Raw genomic sequence first — 22,792 nt, 5'->3', positions numbered from 1 at the left:
TACACTGTCAGAAAAAAGGTACAAAGTTGTTCCTTTTTCTGTCGCTGGGGTGGTACCCTAAAAACTACCTTTTATGTACCTTTATGGGTATAAAACACATTGAAATGTTGTACCTTATGGGGTACAATATTATACCAATTGTGTACCTTGAGGAACAATTTTGTACCAGTTAAATTTTAGGGGTACAAAACAGTTAACTGTACCTTCAAAGGTACAAAATAGATCCTTAAGGAACAGTAATGTACCCCAAAAGGTACAACATTGTATTATGTTTATATACCTGTAAAGGTACAAAACGGTACTTTGGGGTACCACCCCAGCGACAGTTTTGTACCTTTATTTCTGACAGTGTAGTAGACCGTTACAGTAGAACGTCGAAAAATTTTGCGCATGCGCAATACAACACCAGAATGCCGTTGCCGTTCCACCAGAGGCTGTTGCTTAAAGTCCCTATTTATTAAATAATTACTTTGTATTAATATTAACTGCCATGTAAACCTGGCAAAAGATTTTATTTAAATAATCACAACAATGTGTAAAATTTATGTCATGAACAAACAAAAAAATGTATGAGAATTAAACATCAAATGATCAAAGCAATAAAAAACAGGCAATTAATCGTCACAATTTATTAGACAATTAACCGTCAGCCAAATTTCATAATCGTGACAGCCCCAGTTGTGGGAATTCGGCTCAGGGCACCTATGGTGGGCTGCACATATATTTTATTTTGCAAAAAAAGTGTCTCTTATAAACCAAAACCAGTAATATAAACAACATTTAAGAAAGGGGATCTTAAGGGGAAATAGCACAATCAGGCAAATTGTCTTCATCTGTCTGATTTGACTCACTGACTTAAAGTCTTTGTCCAGGAAACACATTTAAACAAATCCTTTGAAACAGTTGAACAAAAACGAGAGGACCGAGTATACAGAGAATAGAAAGTCACTAAAGTTACAAAGGTCATCAGCAGGGCCGGCCACCCCTATAGGTAGTAGATCACCAGATTCATGCAAACACCATTATAAGTTAGCGCAGTAATCCATATTTAACCCCTTTCATCAACGAGTATACCAATATCCAAAATGCTAGCAGAAAGCTGATAAAAGTCTTGAATTTGCACGTAGGCCTACCTCAATATTTAACACAGAGTCCACAATAACTGTGAAAACAGCACATACCAAATAAAATGACAATGAATTGACAACAAACAAGAGGCGTTGTTATTTTGTATAGGCCTTATTTGCACTATTATGCTGAATTTTACTTCAACACCACATTCTTAAACCTAATTTTCAGTGTGATAGAAACCACATTCCTCTGACATTTTTTTATATTTATACTTTCATTTGTTTTTAACAGAAATGCCCATTTTAATATTCTTATATGGGACCCCACTGGTCCTGGTCAGATTCAGTGACACTGAATTGTCAGCAACTGTTTTTAGAGACTGAAAATGATGGAACAGGTCATGCACAATGTCTCACTAGTCAAAATATAACCGCTGAGCTGAGAGAAAACAATGGAACGCTTGCTAATTTGTAAAAGCAGAGTCTGTCCAAAGCTAATTCGTTCAATCAGGCATTAGTGGCAGCAGTGGCATGGCAGATCTGTGTCTGGTTGTAGGTAAGTGATCCATCGACATGTCTGTATGTGATTGTGCAGCTGGAGTCCTTCAGAAGACACAAACAGCCTAAAGCACCCAAATATGACAAGACACAGAGAGAGAGACAGAGAGAGAGAGAGAGAGAGAGAGAGAGAGAGAGAGAGAGAGACTGTATAGCGTCTGGGTCTCATTTAGTGGACGGTAATGTGATTAGCATTGTTTAGTTTTCACAGCTTCAGCCAGTCTCTTATAAGACTATGGGAAACACTTTTGTGCGAGAGTTTGTGTGTAAGTATGTGTTTTGCATCTACTCCCTTTTGTTTTTGATCTCTTTTTACTTCCTTTTTATGGATATGTCAAATATACAGTACGTGTGCACAAGGAATATACACTGACGTGCACATAAGAAGTGCGTGTGGAAAAGTGTTTACGGATGTGTGCAGAATTTGGAAAATAGTTAATAATGCAATAAGCAGAGGGTGCAGTTTACGTGTAATTCGCATCTTGACAATGATTGCGACATCTGGAAATAAACAGAGCGAAGGGCATAATAGATTCAGCTAATTCATTTTTAATAGCATTGTTCTTGGAAAAAATTATTGCACCCTCAGTCGATGCACATTGTCTTGTCCCTGTTGTAAAGTGTAAACTTGGGTTCAGGGTTATGCTCAATATAAGTTAGTAAACAATACAGACACACATTTTGTATTAAACTATTTAAAATAAAGTACATGCAATTTAAAAAGTAGTAACAGCTATAAGTATTTTTAGAAAGGCATTTTATATTTTATTATAAATTAACCATTATCCAGTTATTTTAAGATTACATCAATCAATACTTTAATGTCCATAGAAATTTGCATTTTTATGTGTTTTTATATTTATTTAGTTCAGAATTAGTTGTCGGAATAAATAAATTAATCAAGATAATTATGTACTTATTTATGTTTGTGACCTTTGATATTTTGAGGTGAATGAACTGAAATCGAACGAGGCACTAGAATGACGCTAATCGTAGATCTCGCTGCTCGATTGGCCAGACAACAGTAAAAGAGGAAGCAATGCACGTCTTCCACCCAGGTCAGTCTTGGACGGCCTTAGTTACCTGGCGTATTTACAAAACAATCAGACGACATTGTTCAGAAATATGGCTTGTCTCATAGTGACACCCCAATTACAGATTACTCTTCAGCCATAAACGCGCGTCTCATCCTTTACACAATGAGAGGCATTTATAACAGTCAATTTGGGTTAATCATACAATCATTGACCCATGTTTATGACGGCCCATTAATGGGGGGGTGGAGTGAGGTTCTTGTAATTGTCAGCTGCGATGCCATAGACGAGCGCCTGTTTCCTACACATATTACCTGGTTGTAAAAGAGCAAGAGCCACCCCTGGAGTCCACTCTTAATGCTGCGGCCGTCATCCTGGTGCCTTGCTAAGTGTTTTATAGATAAAAGTCAAATAATTGCTGTCTGCATTTAAAGCCTGGGACAAAACATTGCAGAGAATTAATTAAGTAACCGAAAACTCTCTGCACAGTTTCCGAAGTCTATGAGGCAAACACCCACGTGCAGTGTAAATAATCGCTGTTTCATAAACAAAAAATCATGACTCATTTCCCAGTATGCCCATGTCGCTTCAAAACCGAATGCATAATCGTGTCTTTTGACATATTAAATAAATCACATTGTTATTGCGTGTGTCCAGCACAAATGCCTCCATCCATCCTAGCGCCCCATTTGAATCCCTCACTTCTCGCTTTCTTTCAAACATGAAGTGTCACGTGATCTCTAATGTTAATATTTTACTGTAAGTGGGTGCTGTTGTGATGATGTAATGTGCTGTATTTAGGATTCGGTTCTGGTTTGGTTGAGTCGTCTGCTGAATAGAGCACTGCCCCTCGTGACTTATTCCCATACTGTGATTTCATTACAGCCATCATTGACATAAGGCCATCTCTGATGATGTCATGGAAATATGCTACGCAAATTTGTGGCACAATGAGATCAAGTGGGGTTAATCGACTCGCTCTGCTTTCTTTTCTCAGGCATCATTAAGGTGGGCCGCTGGAACCCCCTGCCCATCCATTACCTGACAGATGCTCCAGAGGCAACCGTTGCTGATATGCTGCTGGACGTATACCACATGGTCACACTCCGCATCCAGCTACAGAGGTAAAACAGAACTGAGTCCACTAAGGGTTGCTCACCGTGCTTTATTGCACTATTGGGAACCCTTTTTTTTCAAAAACCTTCGACTATAGTAGGTTCATTATGGTTTTAACATTTTTTAAGCAAGGTTCTTAAAGGCGAGGTGCACAATTTTTGAAAAACGCTTTGGAAAAGGGAGTCGGGTCGAGTACCAAAACACACTTGTAGCCAATCGGCAGTAAGGGGCGTGTCTACTAACCAACATCGTTGGTTGCGTATGTGTGGGGCGGGTCTAACAAAAAAAGGTCCAGATTCTATTGGGGTAGGGGCGTGTTTGCTTAGGTGATTTCAAATGTCAACATTGGCTTTTAGAGATCATGCACCCCGCCTTGAAGCGAATTGGTTTCTATAGACCGTTTCATCGGACGCACATGTGGTGACGCGATATGCATCTGGTCCGAACTTTACTTCCGGTTTCAGTTTTTTTTATGGTCTGACTATTTGATAAACTGAACTCTTGACCAAATACCTCGTCGAAAATAACAAATGTTTTGGTTTCCTAGGAAATCTGCATGGTTTTTTTTGCTTGTTATATAAATAAACTACGTTTAAAGAACTTTGTTGTATTTATTCTTAGCAGAGTTTACCGGAAGTTACGTGTTGACCACGACAGCCGCTTGTTTATGTTGTTACTGAAACCATCTATAAGGACAATTACATGGGTGTTTTTATAAAAAATTAGAAATTATTTATGGAATTTAATAAACCTTTTGCATGGTATCAAGTTGCAAAACCCTGTTTTGGTTCTTGCTTTATCTACGGAATTAATGGTAAAAAAGCACTTGTTCATTGAATCTTTGATAAAATGAAATATTTGTATTTATAAGTATATTATATTCATTATTATGTTTATGTTACATATATTTATTATAATGTTTGCCTCTCAGATTTGTTGGTTATATACTGTATATATTTGAAGAGTTTCGTTGCAAAATAAGATATATCAATTTTTTAACATTTTTGTCAAAACATGTTTATTATTATGTTATTATGTTATTATTTTGTTTTATGGTGCTACTTAGCTGTATTTTTTAAGTTATGAAGGTTTAAATCAAAACAAACCAACTGCAGTTGAATTTATATTAATTGGAAAGCACAACCAAAAAAAGAGATTTCTGAACAATTAAAAAAACGGATTTATCTCGTTTTGCAACGAAACTCTTTATTTATACCACGGGGCTGTTGAATGCTTTATTCTGATTGTTTGAGAAATGTCCCACGGGTATGATTATTTTTTTTGATAAACGCACACCTGACCTCTCAAATGTCTTAAAATAACCACCGTGGTATAAGCGGAATAATTGACTCCGGTCCTTTGAATTATTTGAAAATAATGCACACCTGCGGTGTAACAGCACTCCCCCCTTAGGGAGTGCATTATTTTCGAAATATTCAATGTCCCATCGTCAATTATTCCTTATACATACAGTACTGTGCAAAAGTCTTAGTCCACCACCACCAGACTTGTTATTTTAGAAGTTTTAATGTCCATCCATATTATTTTTCAATCTATTTTATTAAGATACAAACAGAAAATACAGGAAATATGTAGAAAAAAATAAAAAATTTAATTTTTAGGACTAAATGTCTTCTTTAGGCACCGTCGGTGTTTAGTGTGACCGTTTTTGAACAGAATGAAGTAAAAAGACTAATTTCTTTAAAATAAGAAATTAGAATTTAATTTTATTTAGGTTTAAGAGATCCTGCAGTTTCCTGCTATTGCTCAAGTGGAAGGGGAGTTTAAAACTTAACACATCAGTTTACATTTCATACAGTTTTTAATACTATATACACATTTCCTTTATTTTCTCGATGTATTCTATTAAAGAGACTGAGAAACAATTATATATGATCACTATGCAAAAACAACAAATCTAATTCTGGCATGGTGGCCTAAGACTTTTGCACAGTACTGTATATGGGTTAAATGCAGAAGTCACATTCCAAGTATTGGTTACCATAGATTGGTCATTACTTCACTTTTACTATATATTATTCATATACAGAATTGCAGATTACAGAAGTCTCCAGATATTTTTGGAATAAAATTACATTTCGCCAATTGGCGGATGGTTTTATCTATAGTTTTATCTGGAAATCAAACCACTGATGTTGCCATTGGTAGCACCATGCTGCACGAGTTCATCTACAGATTTTTTTGTGTCTTTTTCAATAATAAGACAATTCTAAACCCTCCAAAGATGTGCATTTGACTTCAAGGATTGAAAATGAATCATTGTTGATATGTCAAAATAGCAAGAGACAAGAGACCAGGATGAATTTTTATCTGCACTGTTCATTGAGTCTTTTCATGCCCACTGATTGCAGTTTACTCCTGAATGCTTAAGAAGTAAACAGAGCCTCCAGATGAGAGGATTGCAATCGCTGTGTAGTCATGTACCATTTCGGTTTTGTTTTCTTTGCGTCTCCATGGTATAGTTGATTTAGATTTACGCATTTGGCAGCGGATTTTATCTAAAACGACTTAAAGTGCATTACAAGGTATACATTTTATCAGTAGGCATGTTCAGGGGGATTTAACCTATGCCCTTTTGCACAACTGACGCAATGCTCTATCACCTGAGCTAGAGGAACACTCATCTGGCATCGGGTCTGCTGCTTTGTGGATTAGGAAATGATGATCACTGATGAGTATTTATGATTTTGTGAATACAGCTTTGCCAAGCTGGAGGACCTCCCATCAGAACAGTGGAACCATGCTACAGTGCGCAACGCCCTTAAAGAACTGCTGAAAGAGATGAACCAGAGTACGCTGGCTAAAGAATGTCCACTCTCCCAGGTACAGTCAGCCAGTCAACAAACAGTACTTCAACTTGGACAGACACATTCTGTGTGAGACCATACAACTTTTTGTACCAAAGCTAACAACATAATACCATAAAGTATACCATAAATGAAAACCCTGGGGTTAGCTAATACCAGATCGATGCAATGTGCATGTTTAATGTAGCCTAAATCCTCTTCGATTTAGTATTCCCTCAAATATTCATTGAATTCATGGGCCATTACTAAAACCCAGAAATGACTTCACCATAAGTGAGAGAGAGAGAGAGGCAGAGTGTATGTGTGAGTCCATGTGGGTGTGTATCCGCGATCCTCACTGTGCTCATTTTTAAGCAAGCAAGCAGTCTTGGAGATTTATGTATCTGTGCATGCTGTGTTTAAGTGGAACTCTGCGTGGGTGTTGATTCTCATATCAATTGTTTGCATATGTGTGGGACTCTTCATCTTTACTTGTGTCACTGCGGGTCGGAGTTTGTCATGCCGTTTGCTATCCGCCTTGCCTGGGTGGCTTCCCACAGTAATGTATTTTATAGGCCATTTATCATCGTAATTATAAGAACTTGACCATATGTGTTTATTTCTGTTTTCAACCTCTATCATTGTTCCCATTTTCTCTTTTTACTGACCTCTTTCATTTCTCTGGCTTTTTTCTAGAGTATGATTTCCTCTATAGTGAATAGTTCCTACTACGCAAACGTCTCAACTGCCAAGTGCCAAGAGTTCGGTCGCTGGTACAAGAAGTACAAAAAGATTAAAGGTAAAGCATTTTTGAGATTAAGCAAACTTCTGCTCAGATCTTGCTTTAAGAAGTATGACCTAACCTGACACCAACACAGTAGTCTGGCCACCAGGCAAGCGTATGTTTTCCTGAGATGACCTCTTGGTGGCGTGTGGTGAGGTGTTTGGGGTGCTGAAGGATATTTTTAAGCTGTGTGCTGAGTGTTTTAAATTATCTCCTAATGACTCCGCTTACACAGGATGGGGAAATGCAAGCTTCCTCGTTGCCTAATAGAGGCCACCCATCCTTCCCCCAAAATGGTGCAGAGGGTCTCCCAGTGACTGCCCCTACAGAGGGTTGTCCCAACGCTCTGTCGTTTAAGTCTTTTAGCATACAAATGCCTGTGACAATATCCTTCTTTTCTTGTCCCATCAAAAAGCAAAGTAATTACACAGCAGGATGGATCAAAGTGGGGCCAAGTGCACTCCGAAAAAGTGCGCAAACCAATAATAAAGAGATCCTTTGCACCCTGACAGAATATGTGGTGTTATGTTACACCAAACCCCCTCTATTAGTTCTGCTCCTTGCCTCCCTGAGCTAAACACTCAGCCCGCATTGCCAGATGTGTGCCACTGCAGAGAGACCCCATCTGATGACTCACATCACATGTCAGTCAAAGCATTCAGACGCTAGACAAGTTATAAAACTTTTCTGTTGCTGAAAGAATGCTGTTGTTTCAACACTGACAGTGTGATTTGGTTGCGTAAGAGAATGCATGTGTCACTTACCATGAGTTTCTCCTGCTTGTTTCAGGGGATTATTTGTGGCAAGGCCGGGAAACTTCTGAAATCAAGGGTGAGTATCAACACTTTCATGTTTCTGAGGGTAATACGGCTGTGTTTGATTTCTCTCTCTTGCTTGACTAACAGGAACAGCCTCATTTGTTTCTTATCTTCCTCCCTTCACAGTTGAAAGGGACAGTCTTGCTGATTTCTGCATATTACCACAGCGTCCACCTCCTCACCTGGCTGGGTTGGCACAGCTTGGTCCATTGAACAGTGCTGGGTCTCTGGTGAAAAGTGGATCTGGAGAACCACAAAATTCAGCACAATCTCAGCCTCCAAACCAAGGGCAGCCACAAACTCCATCATCTCATGGGCAGCTACATCACAGTCCACCTCTACGAGCACAGGTGCCTCCTCCACCACCACCTACTGCCCTGCAACCTCTTTTGGCACCAGGGGGACTTCTTTCACCCCAACTCAGTCCGCAGCTGGTGAGGCAGCAGTTAGCCATGGCTCATCTTATCAATCAGCAGCTGGCCGTCAGCCGCCTCCTGCATCAGCACCCGCAGGCTCTTAACCAGCAGTTTCTCAATCACCCGCCTATCCCGAGACCTAGCAAAGCCGGTGGCCCTGGAGAGCCTGGGTCCAACCCCTCAGCTGCAGAAGTTTCCTCTGAAATTTACCAGCAGGTGCGAGATGAGCTGAAAAGAGCCAGTGTCTCACAGGCAGTGTTCGCTCGAGTTGCCTTCAACCGTACACAGGTAGAGTGATACAGATTGCATTTATACAAATGTATATTGAATATCATCTAATGTTTAAAAGGTATATGCACATATATCCAAGTCAAAGCTACTGAACAAGTACACCTCTGGTCTAAGGGTTACATTTACTATACATTTATACATTTGGCATACACTTTTATCCAAGATATACACTTATATCTGTATGCACAATCCCTGTAATCAAACCCATACCTTTGCACTACTAACCAGAGGATCAGAGGTTGGATCTTTTCTAATACACACTCTTAGCAGTAAACACACCTGGTAAATTGAGTCACGGCAGGCATAAATTATGCTCAATTACAGCCAACAGAGTGCTCTGTATGACTGTTTGATGCATATGAAGAACTATTAACTGAGTAACTACATAGATGCACTGCAAAAAAAAGAGCTTTCCTCACATTGATGCCTCAGTGCGCTTACTTTATCTGTGAACACCAGGGCCTGTTGTCTGAGATCTTGCGAAAAGAGGAAGACCCACGGTCAGCATCTCAGTCCTTGCTGGTGAACCTCAAAGCAATGCAGAACTTCCTCAACCTACCAGAGAGCGAAAGGGATCGCATTTACCAGGAAGAGCGCGAACGTAGCATGAACCCTCCTGTGAGTCTCCCCCCAAGCACAAACCCTAGCCCTGGGGGCGTCCGCCTCTCTCAGGTACCCCAGTTTTTACTCCAGGTTTAGCCCATCAAAATTCCTGATTCCTTTGTAATGCCTCTGTGGTTGTTTGTTTGACTGGGTGTACCTAAAAAATGTTGTTGTGTCTGATTGCTTTTGTTTCTGTCTAGATTAAGGTGATTTGTTTACTTGTTTTGCTTGGAGAACACATTGCTGTTTTCTTTGTAATCTGTATCAGGCTGTTACAATACTATGCCTTAGAAATCCAAGCACTAGGTTTAGTAACTCAAATATAACATGGTAGACAATGGTAGACAAGTTCGGTCCTAGAGAGACGCAGTCCTGTTGAGTTTAGCTCCAACCCTAATCAAACACACCTGAACCAGCAAATCAATGTCCTCAAGATTACAAAGGCTGCGTCAGAAACCGCATACTGTGACAGTACGTACCGAATGAGAGGAAGTACCTACTTACTGACCGTTAAAACAGTACTGTATAGAATGAATCCGGGTAGTATAAATGAGATTCGGATGTACTACATCCGCCATGTTTATACATCACGTGACATACGTCGTCATCACGTCATGTCATTCCAACGTGAATACAGCCGCACTGCCACTTTCCGCCATTTCCTAATATGACGACCCCTCTTCTTCTTCGTTGTATAACTCCTATCCCGGGGCTTCATGGGATAGTGAAGGGTCCGTCGTATGTACACTGCAATTTCTAACTGGAAGTAGTAGGTCATCCGGGTACTTTTCGCTTACTGTTTTTTGGAATACTATGCATTCAGACATACTACTCGCCTCGTCTACTGCTTTTCGCCTACTATATAGTATGGAAGTAGGCGGTTTCTGATGCAGCCAAAGCCTTTACAGAGGTGAAGTATTTTCATGGTAGGAGTCAAACTCTAAACAAACGAACTTGCCTACCCCTTGTCTAAGGTGACCTCGAAGTGTCTAAGTGACCATTTATTGCTAACCTAACACTATATCACCCAATGCAGAAAGTGTGGGAGCGCAGCATTGATGAACAGTTAACCCCTGACGCATGGGCATCTATTTGGAAGAATAAGACCAAGATCACAAACTCGGTGAGGATTACACAACTCACTCGCTGCATTTCCTTATTGAACATACAGTGCACTGTAAAAAGTGTTAACCTTACATTTTTACCATAAAGACATCTCTTTCTTTCTTTCTAGTCTAAATCATAGAATTAGTTTTGTTGGCGTTACCCACTGTATTAAAGTTGTTTACATAATGCTTTTAATAGTGGTTACATAATACTTAAAATAAAATCAGTTTGTTTAGATGTTACCACATGAAACACATTTATTGGTGTACCTCATTTTGAGACATCTAAGATTTGTTGTTATTTGTTGACATAAACAACATGCTATGCTATCCATTAGCATAAATGCTCAACAGGTCAAACTACTGAGAAGATCACATTTAAACTAATGTCAAAACTTTACATGACGATAAACAGTTACTTGGTTCATACCCATTAAAACCTATGTCCACAAGCTCTTGCCCTTAATCTTCTAAAGTGCAACAAGAGCAGGAAAGCACGGCTCTGCTCCTGTCAAGGCACGTTTATATTAAATGACCTGGAACCTGGTCCGTGGACTTTCTTAAATGCTTGTATGAACCATATGAATGGGTTTAACCTCATGGCTGATGTCAATGAAACCATGCAGATAATAAAAATCCTTCTGATACGAGAACAAAGTTCTCATTCTTCAGTCTTAGGGAATGTGCTAGTGTATTATCATTACTATTATGTCTGTATATGTTTATCTTGCAATCGTTTTTACTGGGGAATGCGAGATTACTTGCCTGTGCCTGCACAGCGACATCAAACATTGAATAAGAAAACACACTGCTGTAAAATCAATACACTATATATTTCAAACACATACTACAAAGCATTACTAATAACTTATAAAATCTCAGTATAAACAGGTCTGAAATATAATGCATGTACATTGTGTCTTATAATGTGCTCTAGCAGTAATGAATATTCATCTAACCTGAAGTTTCAATTTGTTTCAATTTGGATCCTCCCAGTGCAAGGTTTCTGGTCCTAACCCTGACCTTCCCCTGAAACTGGAGCCACTGGTTAACATCACGTCAGCCATTTATGATGAAATCCAGCAGGAGATGAAAAGGGCAAAAGTGTCCCAGGCACTGTTTGCCAAAGTGGCAGCCAACAAGAGCCAAGTAAGAACAAATTCAATAACTGTCTACTCGGATTTTATCTTTACAGTGCTTGTTTATAAGCCTGACACTTTTCCAGTCTTTAATTTAATGTTTCGGCTACACCTGGCACTGAAGTCGCAAATTATAAATAAGCTAAGTAATTTATTCTTAGTAGCTTCATAAAAGTGGAGTTTTTCAGATTTCCACAGTGCTGGAGAACTTCTAAGCACACTTACAATACAAAAAAAATAAATGTATACAGTAATAATACATTTTTAAAGGCATATCATGAAAATCTGACTTTTTCCATGTTTAAGTGCTATAATTGGGTCCCCAGTGCTTCTATCAACCTAGAAAATTTGAAAAACATAACCCGGTAACTTAGTTTTGGTAAACCATTCTCTGCAAGCATGTGAAAAATACCAGGGCACTGCCATTTAGTGCAAAGATCAGCTCATTTGCATTTTAAAGGAGACACCCAAAAGCAGCGAATTTTTGCTCACACCTACAAAATGGCAATTTTAACATGTTATAATAAATGATTTATATGGTATTTTGAGCTAAAACTTCACATACGCACTCTGAGGACACTAAAGATTTATTTTACATCTTAAAAAGTCTTGTGAAATGTCCCCTTTAAGTATACAACAAAATGTATAAAATTTAGGATAGGACATTTGGTATTTTAGAACATGCTACTGTATGCCTACACTAAGACTTAAAGGGACCATGGCACAATACTTTTTTTAAGATGTTGAGTGGATCTTTGGTGTCCCCGGAGCGCATGTGTGGGGTTTTGGCTCAAAATACCATATGAACAATTTGTTGTGGCATGTTGGAATTGCCACTTTGTGGGTGTGTGCAAAAATGTGCCGTTTTGGGTGTGTCCTTTAAAATGCAAATCAACTGATGAAATTCAAACACTGATCACAATGATGGTGGTTTGTTGCAATTAAAACTCAATTGTGCTTTTCTCTGCACTAAATGGCAGTGCTGTGGTTGGATAGTGCAGATTAAGGGGTGGTTTTATTATAGTAGGAGCTCCTTATGACATCATAAGGAGAGCCAAATTTCAATTACCAATTTTTTCATGTGCTTGTAGAGAATGGTTTACCAAAACTAAGTTACTGGGTTGATCTTTTTCACATTTTCTAGGTTGATAGAAGCACTGGGGACCCAATCATAGCACTTAAACATGGAAAAAGTCAGATTTTTATGCCATGGCCCCTTTAATGTTCTTCATTCAGTCAGTGTAGGGGAAGTAACGGTGTCCATTTATGCAGGCGTTTATATCTGATCCTGGCGCGTCTCTACTGTTGATAAACAACAACAACAATTTCAGATAGCCTGATAAATGTCTTTCATTTATTCATCTCTGATTTACCATTACAGTTCCTGCCAAAGGATCTCTCTTTTTCTCTGTCTCTGTCAATCTCTCCATCCGTTCCCATGAGTCATGGCGTGATACAGACGTGCATCAGTACATCAAATTTTTCCATTGTATTTGCAGAGACAGGTCTGATTCCATGCCACATACTTTTGACATTGACACTTGTTTCCAGAGTAGCTATTTAAAGAATGCAAAAGATCACAGAAGGGCGATATCAATGTTTCCGAGGCCTTGAAACAATTGCTAGCTGAAGTATACAGTTATACAAAACTGCTTGTGTCATCTGAACTGTCTTCATAAACTTTGATTTAGGCAATCCCAAATTAACACTCGACAGCTATCAAATGCGATTAAAGATGTAAAATGTAAAATGCTGAAAGCGGCATGATGGCACGCATTGTGCGCTGCAAAAACGAATGATCCATGAATGCTTAAATGGATGCAAGGAAATCTGACCTTTTATACAAAAATGCTCAATGTCATACATACTTTCATGTACAACGTCAACTTTTGGACCCCATACTTAAATTGTATTGCCTGTACTGCAAGCATTTTAACCTATTGACACATTTGGACCCATGGTTTGGCTACATCATCCTACTGCAAAGACAACAACTGTGATCCAGTTGTTTAACACAAGCTGGAAAAGCATGGCATTCAGTGTTAATCAAAAAAATCTATTGGATCATTTGTTTGGCCCCGTCTCATTTTAGACCAAAGAGACTTAATTGATTTAGTCAAATATGGTGCCGCTCCCAGCTGCGCCTAATTCTTACCATGTAATAGCCTGAGAGAGAATCACTTTTTGATGTTTGATAGGAACTCTGCATTATTAGCGCATGGCTTTGCAGGTGTGACCACCTCATCCGTAGGCACGTGTTTAAATGTTTGCGTGTATACGATGTTACGCTGATGGTGTGTGTATGTATGTATAGCGTAAATGTGTGTGACAGATGCGGTTAGGTCTCTCAGGTCTGGGGTCGGGTGGGGGGGTCACGGCTGAACGCGCCCATCTGCTGCAGCTGGCCAGGAGGAGCTCAGGGAAAAGGAGAGAGCGAAAGAGATGCTCAGGTCATTAACAATGTGTGCTGGAAGAGGTTGGCTGCACACAACAGCTGGTGTCAAAGACTGGCCCAGTCTAGCAGAGATAATCAAATCTTTCTAATCTCCTACCATTTCACTCTGTCGCACATGCACTCCTCTCCTCTCAGTACTTTCGATGCACTTGTGTGATGCTTTTTGGTGGTAGTTGTTTACAGAGGTGTAAATTACTTAAGCAATGGTACTTCATTAATATACCCAAGTATTGTTTTCTAGGTATTTGTAATTTGAGTGCCATTGAAGCTGAATAAGATTTATTTTTTAAGATTATATAGACATTTGAAGGGCTTTTTAAGTATATGGTTCACATGGTTCATGATGTTTGTAAATCTATACTCAATGCTTTAAAGGGATAGTTCACTTTCAAATTAAAATTCTGTCATCATTTATACTCATCCTCATGTTGTTCTTAACCTGTATGAGGATATTTTGAGAAATGATGGTAAACACACAGCAGATGGTGACTTGACTTCCATTGTAGGAAAAACATATTTTGGAAGTATTGTGATAAATGATAAAGAAAATATTTTGATAAATGATGGTAAGCACACAGTTGACGATACCCATTAAATTCCATCATATTTTTTATTCCTACTATGAAAGTCAATGGTCACTATCTGCTGTGTGTTTACCATCATTTGTTCATCAGAAAAAGAAATTCATACAGGTTTAGAACAACATGTATGTCAAAACATGTATTTAGCTCGTCGTGTGTGGCTCGTCATGTCAAAAGATGTCTTTGGCACGTCGTGAACCTATGTGCACACACTTCATGTCAAAATATGCAGACACTGCGAAGGGGTTTATGATAAAAGAGATGCTCACGTTTGCCAGATACTCGCTTAATCTCATGTGTAATCAGAGTTAAGTATTAAAGGAACAGTATGTAAGACATGTATATCAATTAATCATAAAATGGCACTTATATGGCACTAGACATTAAGAAATCATTTTCATTTCAAATACTTATATCACTGACAACAGTGGTCAGGCCAAGATATTGTCATTTAAAAAGTGGAGTTCAAGAGCCCTCAACTGATGTTTATGTTGTCATGTTGTGTATTGGCCAGCAGTTGTGTGATTGCAGTACCAGTTTAAGCCACAAATTTTGTGATTGCAGTACCAGTTTTGGCCACAATCCTACATACTGTTCCTTTAAGTTAGGGTCTTGCGAGTATTTTTTAAACTTGATTGTCTCTTCAATTATAAAACTTTTTTGATGCATTTTTAGAAGGCAAGAATTTTGACATGACGTATGCACATAGGTTCACACGCCGCACCGAACACATATTTTGACGTGACTTGCGGCACACGACACTCTAGACACATATTTAGAATTTGCGCCCCTCGGAAGAGAAGTCACCTGCCGCCACTGATGGTTTAAATCAGCTTGACAAATACGCTGAACAAACTCACTGAATCAATTACTGCAGTGGTTCTCAAACTGGGGGCCGCAACATGGTGCCAGGGGGACCCCAATTTTATGAGATTTTATAAAATACATTCATTTAGCATGAATGCTGTGCAATTACACCTAAAAAATAATAAACCAACTAACCAACAGCACTACTAGGTATAATTTAATATGTTTTGTTTAATTAAAATATTACATTTTAGAACTGTTTTTGTCGTAAACTTTCTTTCGGGGGGCCGCGAAAGAATAAAACCTTTATTTAGGTTTAAGAAATCCTGCAGGAAACTGCTATTGCTCAAGTGGAAGGGGAGTTTACCCTAAAAACTTGACCCATCAGTTTACATTTTTGTACAGTTTTTAATCCTATATACACATTTCCAGTATTTTCTCGATGTATTCTATTAAAGAGACTGAAAAACAATTTTATATGATCACGATAACATTTCAAAAACAACAAATATAATTCTGGCATGGTGGCCTAAGACTTTTTCACAGTACTGTATTTGTTAAAATAAATAAATCCATTATTTCAGTTAAACTTGGCGTAGTGATATGGAGCTGTAATGCAGATCTGGAACTACTTCACAGGTTTGCGTTTACTAAAAAATAATGCACAGCCTTAGAACGTTTGTCAACCAATCAGAATAAAGCATTTAACAGCCATGTGTTATACTGTGTAATGAAAAATAAACTTTCGCAAGTTATTGTAGTTTTATAAGCCATATTTTAATAAAAAATGTAATTAATCAAATTATTTCTGTTTTCAAGGGGTGGTTGTGTGAGTTGCTTCGCTGGAAGGAGAGTCCCAGTCCAGAAAATCGGACACTCTGGGAAAACCTGTGTACTATTCGGAGGTTTCTCAGCCTACCGCAGGCTGACAGAGATCTGGTATATGAGGAAGAGTCCCGTCATCACCACAGCGAACGGCTGCACACTGTACTGCACTTGCCATCTGACTCTCAGGTGAATATTCATTAAACATCAAGCTGAACACATTATACACCTAGACCCAAAAGATCATTACATTTTTTTATTTAAATTAAATAATTAAAGACGGTTGCATTTAAAGTGAAGGGAACAAATTTAAATATTATTTTGAGTTTTAAGCACAAAACGTCTTGCTCAAGCTGAACCTTTAACGTCATCTGCAAAGCCTTTTTGTTGCATAAAAAGCTGTTTGTAGTGGAAAAAGGTCAAAAAGAAATGGTTCTCTTAAGAACGTTTAACTAAAAGATTTCCTATGGTATCGCTGTAAATAACCCTTAAATAACCTTTATTTAAGAGTGCATAGGTTTATTGTGTGAATGCACATTTCTATGAGGCTTTAGCATCATTTATGCAGAATTCCTGCCAACATCTAATAACCCTGCACACTCCAACCTCTTTAATCACACACACACACAGAATTACTAATAACACACTACTGATTAAATGGACTTTCCCCTATGCCAGCCAGGGTCATTACAGTATAGACTATGGACACACACTTTTCCAGCATTAACACAGACACACATTCATATGCGGTGCGCACACATGCACCCACACACAAATACTTATATGTAAATACATGCGCACACAAACCGCATACACATAAATCTACAAACACTTGGATCAATGCTTTCCACCTTCTTTTCTATTCGAAACCTACTGTCCTTTCTTATCCTGCCAGCAAAACGTGGTTTTATTCACTCGTAAGGATTGCTGTTTATTAACATTTATTAACCTTAGTTAAGCGGTCATATTAACATTAAGTACTAACAAATGGAGACTGTGGGTTAGTGCCTTACGTATCTTTCTCTTTCTTTTGCATTCTCTTTTATGTCAGTGGAATAAACAGTCTGTTGGCAACATGTGTGTGTGTAAATACACTCATTTATGTGTTTTGGGCGCAGAAGGAAATGCCCCATTTAGGACACACCCTGCTGACAGACAGTGCCACCACAGCCCTGATATTAATAATTACGGGAAAAGAAGGAACACACGCACATATGCACGCGCACACACACACACACACACACACACATGTAGTGACTAGCAATTTTACATTACCAACCTCTCTTTTAGCCATTCATTTAGCTATCAGGGTCGAGTTGCAAAGAAACCCTTAAATAACGAAAACCTATAGTGACATTGTGGGTTGCAATGTTGTGTTTTATTCAGATGCATAGTATATACAAGTAAGTCCTTTTTTTCGATGTACAGTAGCAATAAGGGACCCTACTCACAGCCCAGTAGCCTTCTCGGCTCCTGCTTGCCTACTACAACAGTCGGCACATGCGCCCCATCTGTGTGTGCAGACATGTGCACATTAATGAACGAACACACACACAGCACTGTACTGTACATGTGTACAGTTTATTTAGTAGAGACGCACTCAATGTGACTCCACGGTGCATGTGGAGCAATAGCAATTTAATGTTCATGCCTTTTGCTGTTGGCCCTGCACTTCCTAACAGGTGAGCAAAACACTGTGCAGTCGCACAGGTGATTTAAGAAATTCTTGAATATGATTGCTGAACATTTAAATGGAGAATTGAGATTACACTGCAAACTAGCAATAGTTTCCCATTGCTTTTTTTTTTAGGAATTTTTGTCTATTTCCAGTACAAAAAAAGTAAAAACTCTTAAATCGAGATGCTTAAAACAAGAAAAAAATCTGCCAATGGGGTAAGAAAAATAACCTTTGATTACACGATAAGCTCTCAATAAAAAAGTAAAACTTTTTCGTTTTAAGCACAAAGCACAAACTCACTTCATTTTGATAATTTTGTTAAAAAAAACAAGACTTAATATCTTGGGTCATTTTGCTTCTAAAGTAAATGTGTCTTGATTTAAAAATTATTAGATATTTCAATGCTATCTCATGGCAATTTGTACGTATTTTAAGAGGTGGCTAATTCGTATATAATTCAGATGACCAGATTAGTACATTTTTGTAATTTGCTTTTGCCCCTGTGACATTGGGGTTAGGGGTAGGGTTTTGCTATTGGTTTTTTAAGATAATCATATGTATTTGTACAATTCAATACGTATTAATTCAAACGAATTAGCCAACTCTTAAAATACGTACAAATTCTCATGAGATCAGGCTGGATAAAATGGCTGGAAAACAAAACAAAAATTTGTATGAAATATGAGTATAAAATTAATTTTCGCAGTGTACCTTTAATATCAAATGTACACTGTATAAAAATGGAGCAGTTACTTTAACTTAACAAATTAAGATAAACAATTTCAACTTGTTTTCTAAGTTATGTCAACTCCACTTTTAAAAAAAATCCCAATAATTTACTCACCCCCATTTCTTCCATAATGTTGATGTCTTTCTTTATTCAGTCAAGAAGAAATTAAGAAAAACATTCCAGGATTGTTCATAATTTAAGAGACTTTATTGGACCCCAACGCAGCTTCAAATGGCTTTAAACAATCCCAAACGAGGCATAAGGGTCTTATCTAGTAAAATGATTGTTATTTTCGGCAAGAAAAATAAAAAAAGTACTTTTAAACCACAACCTCTCGTGTAATGCGTAATGCCGTCGAAAGGTCATGAATGACGTATGGAAAACTCCAGCCTAGTGTTTACAAGTGTGGAGAAGAGGACCGTTCTGATGTTGTTGTATGTGAAATGATACTAATTAATGTCCTTATGTTCGTTTATTGTTTAAAATGGTCCGCAAATGTGCGTTTCACATATGTAACCCATGACCTTTCGACGTCATGACCATTACGTAAGGTCGCGCTGGCACTTCACACGGATAGTGCAATATGAGAAGTTGTGGTTTAAAAGTACATATTATTTATTTTTCTTACAAAAAATTGCATTCGCTTTGGTAGATAAGACCCTTATGCCTCGGTTGGGATCGTTTAGAGCCATTTGAAGCTGCACTGAAACTGCAATTTTCAAATTGCATTAAAACCGTAAACCGTTGGGGTTCAAAAAAGTCAATTAAATTGAGAAAAATCCTGGAATGTTTTCATCCAAAAATTTAATTTCTTCTCGACTGAACAAAGAAAGACATCAACATTTTGGATGATATGGGGTTGAGTAAATTATCTAGATTTTTTTTAAGAAAGTGAAGTAATCCTTTATCACAGGTCGAAACTTAAAAAAGTAGGTTGAATTAATTTTACAAAACCAAGTTGTTTCAACTTCATGCTGCATTTTGTTTACAATGACAAACTTAAAGCACATAATCCAATCCGCCCGGTTTTAACTATTCTTTTTAACACACTCACACGTGTCAAACTAAATAAAGTGAGTCATCTCATAGAACAAAAAAAAGAAAGTGGTGTCCGCATGTACAGTAGTGCCGTTGTCTATTTGATGCTGCCCTTGCACATGTGCAAATGTGGGTTTGTTTCCTCTGTATTATATTGTAATGTAATGGTTATACCCAATCAGGACAGGTAAGCAAGCTCTACTTGTGGCTCTATGTGCAGCTCGTCTCACCTGACAAACACACACACCTTAACACACTCTGGATGACTCCACGCTGCTTCAGCGATGCATTCGTGCGCATGGTCTTAAGTGCCTCCCTCTGCTCATTTGGAAGGACATTCCTTATGAATAATTTCGCTTTTGTTTTTGCTAAATTGGATGCTGCAATGTGCACAGAAGTGCCCTCTAGACCCTGCCATGTGGATTGGGACCCTAATTGAATGCTGGCAATGCGCATACTTCCATATAACATATTTTACTGATGTCACTAACCATCTAAAATTATTAGGCATAATCATAATCATCTCATTCCACATGAACGATTTCTCATGATTTTTTGTCTTGCTGCCCAAACACCACGGGTCTGTTTATTTTGAAGCTATTTTTAGTCCAACTGTGTGATGCTCGCTGTGGTGATGCCGTAAATAGGGTTTAGTCATATTGAGCTGGTTACCAATCTCGGTTATTTTGTGGAAACACATACTGATTTCCTCAAATCTGAACGTACACTGAAAAAATTATTCATTGAATTTAATCAATTTTTTTAAGGTAAGTGTTTGCAATCAATTTATTTAAGCTACATTTAAACAAAAAAGATTAGTAAAATAAAATAAAATATAAAACTTTTGTTTAAATGTAGCTTAAATAAATTGATTGCAACCACTTACCTTAAAAAATTGATTAAATTCAATGAATCATTTTTTTCAGTGTATTTGCCATGCGAAAAAGAAATGATGCACATGATGATTTGGGAAGGTGAAGTCATGCACAAGCAAACCAACAGCAAAGTGTCTTTCTCATCATTACATATTTATCCGCCTGTTAATGGCGTCTCATGTGGCAACACATCTCCCCCATTCCAGCTCCATGAGGACGGTCCTCATTAAGAATCAACTGAATCTTTTATATTCTATAATTCTTTAATACTTCTTCACCATAATTTGCCTTAATTTGTGTTTTAAAAAAGTTACTTTTTCTTAATGCAATGAACTCCCAAAGCCGCCCCTTCTTGGAATTAGAAAAGAAGGAAAGTACGAGGATGAATATTAAATTATACCCCGAAAAAGACGTTTTTTGGGAAGGGGGTTTTGAAGGAAAAAGTGGCCCTCTGTTCTAATGTGACTTCTGTGGTTGAGAAGACGTTGTTTGAGAACTAAGTAGGTGAATGAATTGGATGGTTAAGGAAATCGAAGGCTGACTTCATAGCTAAAGCAGGATTGGGTTAGATTTCCAAATGGAGTCACCCTTTTGGCTTGGCAAAAAAGGTCTTCATTAACGTCCTCCATTGGAGTAGAGGCCCGTAAGACCCTTTTCAAGACTCCCTCTCCTCATTTAAGACACATGGGTGTGATCATTAGTCGGTGAAGGAGAACAGGCCTGCTTATGTGTGTGCCTACAAAGATGCCAGACACACAACGTCTGTTTAATGTGCGTGTTGTGCCTTTTAGATTGGATATGTTTTGGTTAAAAAATGAACCAAACTTGTTCCCAGAATTTTATAACATAATACATACAGTAAATATATACAACAGATGAATGGGTTGTGAATGTGTGTGTGTGTGGTCCTTTAAGCTGGGCTAATGGGTATTTTGCACTGTTATTCCTTGTGGTCAATCTAATTATTCACCATCTTTAAACTTCTTTGACATTTCTTTTTCTGGTCCTTTCTTGTGGCCTCTGTTTGTTTCTCTATGAGACATGGAAAGTAATACATTATGGAGAAATAAAGGAGAAAAAAGAACAAACCTACACACTTCCTGTAAAGCGCCAGCCCAAAACAGCCCCCACAAGTGAAATCGGAGCAATTTCATGGTCTGGCCTGCCCTCAATATTATTTAAAAAATACCCTGTTATTATTTAGGGAATAGAGAGAGAGAAAGAGAGAGAGAGAGGCGCATGACTATTATCTTTATGTAGGTCCTTTAATTTTAATGCACCGCAGATTTATAGCTTAGCATTCCAGTGTGGAGGCACTGGGCACCCCACCCTGGTCATAAACCCAGCAGGACAGCGCCACAGACTCCGATAGCTCAGCTGTGACACACTGCACCTTCCTGTGTATCAGAATTCTGGACGATTTTTGTCTTGCCCCTACAAAATATTTGATATTTATATCAAATTTTTTATTACTACAATGCTTTCTGTATACCCTCATCATCGCCTCTTTGATGGCTGGTTTATTGAGACCAGCATATACTGTGTCTTAAAACCTCTGTAAAAAACAAAATCATTGCTAACTTGATAAAAATGTTTCACTGTGTTTGTAGACAATAGCATGTAACAAGACAATTTAATGTTCCTGTTAGTTTTTTCTTAAACTTAGCATGCAGCGAAAAGTAGAACATACCATAAAACGTCTGTGTTTATAGGGATGAATTTATCCTTGTCAACATGACAGATGAAAACCAACTTGTCACTATACGCCAAGTACATCAAGTGGTCATTTCATCATAAGAGATTCTTTTGATGTAATTTATTTTGGTTTGGTGTGTATTTCTTCATTCTTTGCCCTTGTTGTTTAATGTGGATTCTTTGTGATGTATATGGTTGATGTGTCAGATCAGATGCTGCTAGTTGATGGCCTCAAGTGTATTACAGAAAGACAAGACATTCAATCTTGTTGAATATGTGTACAATATACAAAGTTAAACAATCATAAACTGAGACAGTCTGGTTGGATTTTTACCAGAGGTCATCACAAACTCAAGTGCATTGAGG

The 22,792-nt window shown here is 38.1% G+C and overlaps 1 protein-coding gene and 1 long non-coding RNA gene across 2 annotated transcripts in view; one reads left to right on the top strand and one right to left on the bottom strand.

Moving 5' to 3' along the window:
- Positions 1-22,792, bottom strand: part of LOC129451928 (uncharacterized) — a 104,923-nt gene that overhangs the window by 12,385 nt on the left and 69,746 nt on the right. The window lies entirely within an intron of this gene.
- Positions 1-22,792, top strand: part of satb2 (SATB homeobox 2) — a 38,144-nt gene that overhangs the window by 12,458 nt on the left and 2,894 nt on the right. The window contains exons 3-11 of the mRNA XM_055215480.2: positions 3,660-3,786; positions 6,499-6,622; positions 7,282-7,384; positions 8,159-8,200; positions 8,314-8,891; positions 9,354-9,566; positions 10,534-10,620; positions 11,600-11,752; positions 16,405-16,599. Coding sequence (XP_055071455.2) covers positions 3,660-3,786; positions 6,499-6,622; positions 7,282-7,384; positions 8,159-8,200; positions 8,314-8,891; positions 9,354-9,566; positions 10,534-10,620; positions 11,600-11,752; positions 16,405-16,599 — 1,622 coding nt within the window. The remainder of the gene's footprint in view (positions 1-3,659; positions 3,787-6,498; positions 6,623-7,281; positions 7,385-8,158; positions 8,201-8,313; positions 8,892-9,353; positions 9,567-10,533; positions 10,621-11,599; positions 11,753-16,404; positions 16,600-22,792) is intronic.

This window comes from Misgurnus anguillicaudatus, chromosome 17 (assembly GCF_027580225.2).
Source record: "Misgurnus anguillicaudatus chromosome 17, ASM2758022v2, whole genome shotgun sequence".
In the NCBI taxonomy this organism is placed as follows: domain Eukaryota; kingdom Metazoa; phylum Chordata; class Actinopteri; order Cypriniformes; family Cobitidae; genus Misgurnus; species Misgurnus anguillicaudatus.
This window is presented reverse-complemented; position numbering and strand designations above follow the sequence as displayed.